The 12,025-nt window shown below is 33.6% G+C and overlaps 1 protein-coding gene across 2 annotated transcripts in view; it reads right to left on the bottom strand.

The window, feature by feature from the left end:
• Positions 1-12,025, bottom strand: part of ATAD2B (ATPase family AAA domain containing 2B) — a 149,663-nt gene that overhangs the window by 127,508 nt on the left and 10,130 nt on the right. For both annotated transcript variants that reach the window (XM_037005564.2, XM_037005565.2), the window contains exon 2: positions 2,150-2,301. In XM_037005564.2, coding sequence (XP_036861459.1) covers positions 2,150-2,301 — 152 coding nt within the window. The remainder of the gene's footprint in view (positions 1-2,149; positions 2,302-12,025) is intronic.

Raw genomic sequence — 12,025 nt, 5'->3', positions numbered from 1 at the left:
TGCACTCAAAATATTTGTAAGCTATAACATCTATCTAGGTTAGCATGTGTATCTGTGGATTTCTACAAAAAAGAATAAAGATAAAGAATATGTAGTAAAGATTTTTGGCCAAAAAAATCCTCATTTTATATAAAAATCATCAATCATAATTATGTTGATAACCTTGGGCCTTCAAATATATAAGCCCAGAGTTCTCTCAAAAGAAAATAATCTATCTCAAATCAGTTATGAAGAATTACAAGTTATAGCTCCACGTTTACCCCTATCTTCATCTAATTACCTATCTCTAAAAAGAAAAGTTAACCAATCAACAGAAATTTCTCTAACAAATTTAGCAGTCCTTACAAAGCCTTTTAGGATTATTTTACACAGGTAACAGTAATTCTTATCTATATTTAATTTTCCTACAAAAGAATTATATTTGCAATGAATGATTTTTGTGGAACAACTTAAATAATTTTATCTTAGATGCTTGTAAGACCTCAGATTACCAAAATACAGGAATCAGGATTCTCAGATGCATGACATAAAAACAAATACAGCCTTCAGGTAAGTCGTGATTTTTGTATATGTACTATCTCAAAATCTAAACATTTTTAAGTACAAGTTTTCCTTAAAATTAAGTTCTGTCAAATCTAATAGGTCAAATGCATTTTCTCTTCAGGTCACCTGAAACACCAAAAAATTCTAACAGTTTAGCACTTACATTCATAGATGATAGTTTAACTAAAAAAAATTTTTAAACTGTGAACTGCTAAACATTATTCTTCTGCCCAAACAGAAATAGTAAATTCTGTTAGTATCCATTACTTCTTAAGCTTTTTATTCAAAATGTACTTACTATTTTTTTAAAAAGGAGTATCACTCTAAGGTTCCAAAATGGAAGCAAAATTCTCTCTCCTTAAAAAAAATTTTTGAGGTTTTTTAATATGAAAGATATGAACAAGATCAATTTACAAAGACTGAGTAGATAAGATGTGGGAAATGTACTGTATTATATACTCATACTTGAATTAAACTGTTGAAATTATCTTACAGTTAAGACATACTTTAACACTCACAGAACATTTTTCAGAAATATTTATCTAGAAAAAGAAGCCTGATTCACTAATTTAATAAATTCAGGATACTGATCACAACAGGTAGATCAATTCTAGAAGTGTAATTAAAGGGCAGTACTCATTTCAAGTAACATCATTATAATGATGTGGATCTGTCTCATCTCACAGATTAATGAGTACGGGAAAGGAAACGAAAAAGCTATGATTCACCTATTTTTCTACTTAAGTCCCAGACAACACAAAATAAAAAACTTGAAGTGGTACCTCTTCTGGAATATATTAAAATAGATAGGACTCTTTAAGGAACTGCCAAATGCCTGTTAAAGTCTATATAACCCCAAAGATTTTTTTCAATAAAGAATAACAATATCCAGAATTTACCTATACATGCAAAATCCAAATATTTTTAAATACTTCAAGGAGGAAAGAAACAAAAGGATCTCTCTTTTACTTTTGTTTGCAGTCAGTACATCATCAGCACTTCTACATCAAAGACTCTAGAGAAAAGACAAGCTAAAGATTTTGAATTCAAAGTGTAAACCTTTCCTCTGTGTGCCTATTATATCTATATTAAATTATTACCATTTATATTGGTAAGTGAATAAAATTCAGTTTTCCTGACATATATTGAACCAGAAAAAAGCAAATTTAAGTTGAAAACAAGCAGATAAATGTAAAGATTTCTTTAGATTATATTACACTTTAGTATACTGATTCAAGTACAATATTTAATAATTTTAGAAAGGGAAGATTTTACCTTATTTTCAAATAAAAAATGTAACTCCAGCCATATGTTTTTATTTAAATTTTCAGGACTATAAACATGTACACAGTCAAGACCTTTGAAACTTCTTACTATTATAGTAATAATAGCTTCTATTATACACTATATTTGAATAAGACAAACATTTTATGGCATATTTAAAGAAAATGAAACTACATACAAAAATGGTAAAATAAATTTAATACAATTTGTAAGTATTTCTAGACACTAGTGGCTTTACAATTGAAGAAAATTAACATTAAAATCATCCTTGAATCACATCAAATCATTCATTTTAAAAAACTGATGAGTTCTCACTTCTCACCTGGCCTGTCCAGTTGATACGTTCCATTCCTCTCGCTGACTAGTACTTCGTGATTTTGATTTGTCTTTGCAAACAGAATCAGGCTGCTTCAAAGTGCGTTTGGCTGGAGGAGACACATGGCTGTCACTTAAACTACCATCAACTTCAGCTTTCTGAAACACAAAGTCAAAAATGTATTTATCACTTCTATTAAAACACACAGAATTCTTAAATTCTTGGATAAACTACAGTATTTATTCAACCAATTTACTGAATGAAGCACTCCACAAGTGTAGCAAAATGTATCTGTAAATACAGAAACAAAAAAGAGAATGATTAAATTTACAATCAAGAAGTATGTTTACTATCTTGTTCCTATTTCTAAAATAGTTTCCAACCTACAGAAACTATTTGTTTCTACAGAAAAGGTGTGTGCATGTATCTTTTTAGGACATGAATCCGCATTCCTTTTCTAAATACTCCATGTGTACCTCCCAAAACAAGGACACTTTGCTGTATTAGCATCATACACTCTTCCCAACCAGGAAATCAAAATTGATGTAACACCCACAGACACATTAAAGTTTTATCAAGTGTCCCAAATATCCCTCTTTGCTTTTTGGTTCACGGTCCTATCCAAGAACACATTTTGTGTGTTCTTTGTCTCCTTCAATCTGGAACAGTTCTTTGGTCTTTCCCCATCTTTCATGCTCTTAACTATAATACAGGCTTATCATTCTCTAGGGCAACCTTCAATCATAACCAGATTCAGGACATACATTCTTAAAAAGAATATACAGAAATGATATACTACGCATACGCTATACCTACCCATCATTTGGTATAACCCTCATCTAGTCAAGTTGATGTCTACAACTTTCTCCACTGCCAAGTCACTATTTTTCCCTTTGTACTTGAATAGATTTTATGTGGAATTATTCTGATAATTCACCAATATCTTGTTCCTCATCAATCCTCTACCCACAAGCCATTGCACTCATTGACTGCTCTTGCCTTTATCCGATACCATTATGATGGTGACTGCCTAATCCCATCATTCCTCCTACATTTTTTTAGTTAGCACTCTGAAGAGCTTTCCCAATTCATTTATTTCAGTAGGGACTTGTGGATTCTTATTTTCCTCTATGGGTTATAATACATTACTCTATTTTGTTGCTCAAATTACACAAGATTTGGGAGAGCCCTTTTCAATGTGCTTCCCATATTTGGAGGGCTTCCTTACTTCCTAGCACAAAAGAAATCTCTAGGCTCCTCCCATATTTTTCTTACCTGAACCTAGAATTAGCCATTTCTCCAGGGAGTCCTGGTTCCTTTGAGGTAAAGACAGTATTTAGAAACCCAGATCTGGGCACCCACTATGCTCATTGCTACTGGGGTTTCACTGCTTTTGAGTCCTCTCAGCAGAGAGAGCCAGGAATATAGACATTTATACCTATTTATCTGTATATAATAAAAATCTAATGTGTGTACTGATAGACAGTGACTTCAATAGGGTATGAGGGGGACTTGATAATATGGTGAATGTAGTAACCACAATGTTTTTCATGTGAAACCTTCATAAGAGTATGTATCAATGATACCTTAATTAATACAACAATAAAATAAAAAAATGGGTAGGGGGGTAAAAAATCAAATGCGTGTTTCTAATTCTAATTCCACACGTTAACTTTCTTTCTAGACTTTCTGTTTTATGCTTGTAAGCCATCCTCAGCAAGAAACCTGGCTTCCATTGTCTACAATATACATGTATTTATTTGCTCTTTCAATTAATTTGCTTAACATAACCAATCTCTCGATCAAAGACCTCTATCCATCATACTTCCATTATTCCCTCCCCAACCGCATATACTCAGATGAGAAAGGTCATTGTTGCTGCACAGCAGTTCTCCTTCACCACCCAATTCCTTGGATACTGGGCAGGTGGGGAAGAGTGAAGGAAGATTAACATTTTCTCTCTTATGTAAGATTTAATTCATATGCTAATCATTTATCACCTGACATTATAGACCAGTATTTCAAAGGTATATATGATCATTTTCAATACTACCATATAAATATATTTGACTTTTGTTTGCTTTTATTTTACAAATTTCTTAAAGAAAAATATATTAAAACTACCCATTCCATAAATGCTCATTTCTATATATTTTTCCAAAGCCAAGACAACTACATTACACAAATAATTAAAATGTAGCCACTACATTATGATTAGCACTCATAATGTAGGGGGGTCACAGGGAAGGCAGTATAGCACAGAGAAGACAAGTGGTGACTCTACAGAATCTTACTACGCTGATGGACAGTGACTGCAGTGGGGAAGGGGGGCTTGACAATATGGGTGAATGTAGCACCTGCAATGTTACTCATGTGAAACCTTCATAAGACTGTGTATCAATGTTACCTTAATTTAAAAAAAACTTTAAGCTCCAGGGGAAAAAAAAATGTGGCCATTAGCAAAAAAGTAAGAAATACTTGTAATATCCGTTTAAAGGTATCTAAGCATAACCTACAGAATTAAAATGTACTTACTAAAATTTTTACAGAAAGACCAATTTCTAATTTTGTTCTAAAGTACAATTTACACAGAGCTAGTTTTAAAGCCACACTTGTACTAAAAGGCACAAAGGGGAAATCAATTAGAAATTCAAACATCAGAGTATCTATAATTAAGAACAATAAATATGTTAGGTGTGAATATACAACACCACTTAGAAGTTCCCAAGAAAAACCAGTTAGATACTTCCAAACTATCCACAGTATAGGGGCAGAAACCATTTAAGATGCAATTCAATCACAAAATAGTACTTTATCTTACAATAAACATACTGACTGTACTTATCAAATGAATGTTTTTTTAAATTGTACTATTTCACTTCCCCAAGCATTGCCTTCTCCAACCCTACCCTTTAACAGAGGAAATACTGTAGCTCAAAGTTAAGTTTACTATCCCAAGGTCACATGGCTATTGTAACTGATGGAATTAGAGGGGACATTAGGAGTAGTACATTAGGAGTACATGTAGAAGTACATTAGGAGTAGAATTAGGTCCTTCTACTCCTAATGTACTTCTCCTACATATCCAATCAGAAATGATTGATGACAAGATCCCCAGATACACACTAGGATTTGATTAGCATTATTACATATTTAAAAAGCAGTCACTAAAGAAATGTCATGGGTTCTAAGATAAGGTATATTTGCAAATACAGAAACTGATACCTGGAAACCTTAGACATCCCAGGCCAGCATTATTCCTTCTAACCATATCCCACCACGCCCCTTTCAAGACCCATCTCTTCTGTGAAATCTTACCTGAAATCTAACTTAAATTCACATTTTCCCTATACTAGCTGCAACTCTACTCATTTTGGCACCTGATTATAACTCAAGTTAAATTACCATCTTTAAAGTGTCATGATTAAGTCTTGAGATTCTAGCATGAACTTATGTTCTTTAATTACAAAAAATACTCTTTCTTTTTAATACCAAGCTCCCCACCCCCACCACAAAAAAAGTCAAGATTTCCCCAAGTCTGCTCAAAAAATTATTAATAGGATTTAACAGGGAAAACAAATGAAAGATCATGGTCAAATAAGTTTGGGAAACAAAAAGCCCAAGGCTTTTTGCCACAGAACTTTTTAAAGTCTTTAATATGTTAATACACAACCTAAATTTGAGCATGGGAGAAATATCTCACAAACTTACTGACCGCGCTCTTTCTTTTCAGGGATCATATGCAGGTACTGAAGTTTCACAAACATCTGGGAATTACTGAATCAAAGACAAAAATAGTAAAATATTTTAAGTCCAGTCATTTTTAAATAATTTGAGTTTTAACTCTTTGAATATCAATTTAAATGAGTTTGTATGTTTACTTACTGGTCATTCTTTCACATTCTATTAGCTTTTTCAAGTTCCACTCGGCAGTGTCTTTCAAAGTGTTGTCCACATACTACCTGAATCAGATCACCAGGATTTCTCATTAAACATAATCTGCTAAATAAACTACAATCTCTGGAGGTGGGATATTTTTAACAAGTGCCTCCAAATGATTCCTGGTACACAAAAGTTTAAGGACCTCTGGCACATAACAGTTTAATATTACACACAAGACACATTACCCTAAGTGCTGCACTATGCTATTGTACTTCTCTTACCATGGGAGAATTTCTCTTGACTTGGCTCTGTGACAGACATGTGAAAATAAAGAGCATTACAAAAGGCTCCTTCCTGCCAAACATATCTAGGCATTTAAGTAAAGCAAATAACCAAGACATAAATACATACAAAATTAACTACTTCACCACTTAATTATCTTCAAACTTTGAGAAAGCTTTACCTGCAAACCTGATCCTAACAGTTCATTTTTAATAGGAGATCATAATGCTCAATCTTTTCCATCTTCAAAGCATTTTACTACTTAATTATAACCTAATCCTTTGAAGGAAGGCATTGCCAGTTTTCAGGATAAAGATGTTTAAAAGAGATTACACAATCTACCCACAGTCATTTAGCAATCTATGTCAGAGGGACTACAATCCCTGAGCTGGAAAGGTATCTCTGTCAAGGGAATTATTCCATTTAACAAGCATTTATTAAGGACCTACTGTGTACATAAAACACGGGAGAAAGGTTAAAAAGATTAAGAACTATCTGAATTCAATACACAATCTATACTGGGTTGACAAAGTCACACTGATGATATATGGCATATATAGTAAGTACTCTGAGAGTGGTACACAGTTCTCTGAAAGCAAAAAATGAGAAATACTAGATAACTGCTAGCAGAAATGAAAGAAGACATCATAAATGATGCAGACTTTATTTCATAACCACATAATAATGGAGCACTTAGACCTTACTACACTGATGGACAGTGACTGCAATGGGCAACAGGGGGACTCGATAATAAGGGTGAATGTAATAACCACATTGTTTTTCTTGTGAAATCTTCATAAGAGTGTATATCAATGATACCTTAATTTAAAAAATAATAAATATGTAAATAAATAAAATAATGAACACATAGAATGGTCAGAGAAATACAATCCAAGAGAAGTATAATAGTAGCAGTATCAAATGCTACAGAAAGTAAAAATATGAAGAAATGATAGTCATCTCCACCTAAGTGAATTTTTTCACTAAACACTAACCTTCTGAAATAATTTTTCCAACTTTCAAAAATCATTTTCTCAAGTCTTAGAGTCTCTTAAACAATAGTCATCAGCTACCACAAATATTGGTCACTATTCTACCATGTACCTCATAAAATCAGGCAAAAGAACTTGAGCATAATGCAGCAGAGAATGTATGTTGGTTTGGTTTTAAGAAAGACTTTCCTTCCCAGATTAGAATTTGTGAAAAATCTAAAACCTGGACTTTAATGTAAAGTAAAAGTAATGTACCCAAGTATAGAATTAAAAAATGAGAAATTCAAGGAATAAGCAAATTAGCAGACCAATAAATTAATTCAAGATTTAATGATGGCCTCATCTAGAATTGCAAAACTAGAAAGAAATTGATCCCAGAAAGCAGAATAACTAAAAGACTGGTGACACATTATTTGAAATAAAGACAATAAGCAGGTGTAAAAAGTGGCTGTTGTTTCTCATGCGGTATGGGGTAAGGCCAGGGGACAGATGTTGAAGGGAGAAAACTGAAATCTGATTTTGAAGGTTAGGTTTAGAATTCTAGCCAGAAATCTAGGGAGATGTGTATCAGGCTGTGGGAAATGAAGCTGAGACAGAATCAAGTGAGGACTAGAGGTAGATACAAAATGGTAATAAAAGGATCAGAGGTAATATACAGAATGAAGAAACAAGAGAACAAAAAAACAAAACTTAATGCCTACACGAAAGGGATGAGCAGAAAGGATCTCATATAAACTAGAGGAAAAAATACTATCTCACTAAAACAGGGGTACTAGAAGTTTGCTCTAAAAAAGGAGGAAAGCTGACAGCACTGTGGACTGGTAATTGGGATGTCATTGTAACTTCTGAGAGGGCAATTCTGAGTGTAAATTTTGAGTGTAAATTCCAAATTTTGAGTATAAATCACTAGGTGAAGAACTGAGTAAGCGGTGAGAATGCTACAGAGCTACTCTGTAAAATGCATCAGAATTAAATAAGAAAAATACAACAGTCTACAGAGGTAACAAAATCAAGAAGTCAGGGAAGGATCTTCTTTTTTAAAACATAAGACCGCCTGGTTTCTTGTAAATAGAAGAAAAGTAACTATTGGTGAGAATAAAATAAAATTCAATTTTAGAGAGTAAGATAACTGATGAGAAAAAGATCCTCGAGAGACAAGCAAAACAAATGAGGAAACTTATCCCCCAGATTAAATTAGAAACTGTATGGGTGCAATCCATCTTTTCCAATTTCTTTTATAATACAGCCTTTTTTTTTTTGCTACCCTTTTTTAAAAGTAAGTACTCCTGTTTTCATGAGAAAACTTAGAAGTACAGTCAATTTTCTTTTTCTTCCATTTGCAAAAAGAATGCAGAGAGGCAGCAGTTATTATGACTACAGAAAACAAAACTCACACTGTTATTTATTTACTTAGGGCCAATACCATCCTACAAAGTTCTACTCTAAAATTTCAGACACAAATGTCCTATATTTTCTCAAATATCCCGAGTAATGGTTTACTAATATAATATTTCTAAACAAGAATAAATACATGAAAGAATAAAGAAAGGAAAATACATGTATGTTAGCTGAGGAGCCATATAATAAAAATAATCTATTATAATTTAAAATGGATTTCCTTCTTGGAAGATAATTTCTTTAGTCTGGAAATACTACATTACTTAAAATGAGAGACCACATGGGTGCTGAAAAATGCCACAGACTTCAAAGTTGGATAAAACCAGTCACATTACAGCACTACAACTATAATTCAAAAACTACTATGTAACTCATAAGATTCTTAGAACCAGGAGACATACTATAAGAAAAAATAGTACACCTTCAGCCTGACAGTGGCTACAGTCTCCAGTAAGGATACCTGTTTGGCTTTGTAAGATTAATAAAACTTCATAAGATTATTAATTACCTTCAGTGATTCATTCTTTAAACAAAATTTTTAAGCACCTATTATTGTGTTAGATACAAAAGATACTTGATAAAACAGTCTCTGCCCTTCAAGGATGTTAAAAAGGTATATAAAAAGTAAATGGTGCATGGAGTTTTGCAGGATGGGGTGAAAAATGATTTAGCCTGTTTATAGGACAATTTGGCAAAAACCATAAAAATATGAAATACATTAGCTTTGACCCAATAATTCCATTTCACCTAAAAGAGAAAGGTTATTTACTGTTACATTATTTACACTATTAAAAATATAGACAACCTAACTGTATAATAAAAGGGAATCGTTACATAAGTGATGGTATAATGATACAACAAAATATTAGAAAACCCTTAAGAACTGATAAGTTCCTAGTTAAGTAGAAAACATAACTATAATGAGCAGTATAATAAGGTATGATAATATTTCTGTTAAGAACACACACATACAAATAACTCATAAACACATGTGCAATGGCCTGGGAAAATGTACACCAGCTTTAACAGTGGTTATCCCTAGAAAGAACAAACTAGAGAAGTTAGGTGAGCAGGAGAAGGCCCTTTATTTTTTTTCTGAATGCTTCCATATTATATGAAATACTTATTTCATAATATTTAAATAAAATTATTTGCCATAAACAGAATACAGACTCCAGACATTAACCAAAACATATATGGCCAATTAATATATGATAAAGGAACCATGGACATGCAATGGGGAAACGACAGCCTCTTCAACAGCTGGTACTGGCAAAACTGGACAGCTACATGTAAGAGAATGAAACTGGACATTGTCTAACCCCATATGCAAAAGTAAATTCAAAATGGATCAAAGACCTGAATGTAAGTCATGAAACCATAAAACCCCTAGGAAAAAACATAGGCAAAAATCTCTTGGACATAAACATGAGTGACTTCTTCATGAACATATCTCCCCGGGCAAGGGAAACAAAAGCAAAAATGAACAAGTGGGACTATATCAAGCTGAAAAGCTTCTGCACAGAAAAGGAGACCATCAATAGAACAAAAAGGTATCCTACAGTATGGGAGAATATATTCATAAATGACAGATCCAATAAAGGGTTGACATCCAAAATATATAAAGAGCTCACGCACCTCAACAAACAAAAAGCAAACAATCCAATTAAAAAATGGGCAGAGGATCTGAACAGACACATCTCCAAAGAAGAAATACAGATGACCAACAGACACATGAAAAGATGCCCCACGTCACTAGTTATCAGAGAAATGCAAATTAAAACCACAATGAGATATCACCTCACACCAGTAAGGATCGCCACCATCCAAAAGACAAACAACAACAAATGTTGGCGAGGTTGTGGAGAAAGGGGAACCCTCCTACACTGCTGGTGGGAATGTAAATTAGTTTAACCATTGTGGAAAGCAGTATGGAGGTTCCTCAAAAAGCTCAAAATAAAAATACCATTTGGCCCAGGAATCCCACTTCTAGAAATTTACCCTAAGAATGCAGCAGCCCAATTTGAAAAAGACAGATACACTCCTATGTTTATCACAGCACTATTTACAATAGCCAAAAAATGGAAGGAACCTAAGTGTCCATCAGGAGATGAATGGATAAAGAAGATGTGCTACATATACACAATGGAATATTATTCAGCCATAAGAAGAAAACAAATCCTACCATTTGCAACAACATGGATGGAGCTAGAGGGTATTATGCTCAGTAAAATAAGCCAGGCGGAGAAAGACAAGTACCAAATGATTTCACTCATATGTGGAATATAAGAACAAAGCAAAAACTGAAGGAACAAAACAGCAGCAGAATCACAAAACCCAAGAAAGGACTAACAGTTACCAAAGGGAAAGGGACTGGGGAGGATGGGTGGGAAGGGAGGGAGAAGGCGGGGAGAAGAAAGGGGGCCTCACGATTAGCATGTATAATGGTTGGGGGGGCATGGGGAGGGCTCTGCAACACAGAGAAGACAAGTAGTGAGTCTACAGCACCTTACTACGCTGATGGACAGTGACTAATGGGGTATGTTGGGGGGATTTGGTGAAGGGGGGAGTCTAGTAAACATAATGTTCCTCATGTAATTGTAGATTAATGATACCGAAATAAAAAATAATAATAAAAATTATTTGCCAAAGAGCTGAGGTCAAGAGTCTTGTGTACTCCATCTTCAGTGTCTGGCATATATAGAGTTACTCAAATATATTAAAGAATTAAAGAAAGATGCTTCTGTTTCCAGTTAAACTGCTACTTCTAAATAATTGTACAGCCTTGGGCCAATATCACTTCCCTTCAATTTTCCCATCTAATAAATTTGGAGACTGAATTAGAATAGTAAAAACTAAAAATTAAAATTAAAATTTAATTTTAAATTTTAAGTTAATTTAAATACTTTCAAAATTTTAGCATAGAAACCATCTCCAGCTCATGAATTGGTGCTGTACACATCTCTTAATGAAGCTTCTCGTACTGATTCCATACATACACTTAAAATTTTTATAATGTGTCATTGATTAAGAAGGTACAGCTTTTGGAACTTAGTTTTGTTTTTTAAAAGTACATTTCCTTAACTTGCACCATCAAGTACACAACTACAACACTCATCGCAAGTGTGAGCACTGAAGTATGGTCTAAGTTTTAAAGGAACTGAACTTTTATCTAGTAACTTCAAGACTTAATTCCCTGCCAAGTGGGCCACTTAACACATAGGCACCAAAATAGTAAACAGAGGTCTGCTACAAGTCGCACCAAGTCTTGTGTACTCAAGAAACTGCCAGTACATTTCTCCAGCATGCCATCAAATGTGCTTAGACA

This window comes from Manis javanica, chromosome 1 (genome assembly GCF_040802235.1).
Source record: "Manis javanica isolate MJ-LG chromosome 1, MJ_LKY, whole genome shotgun sequence".
Classification (NCBI taxonomy): domain Eukaryota; kingdom Metazoa; phylum Chordata; class Mammalia; order Pholidota; family Manidae; genus Manis; species Manis javanica.
This window is presented reverse-complemented; position numbering and strand designations above follow the sequence as displayed.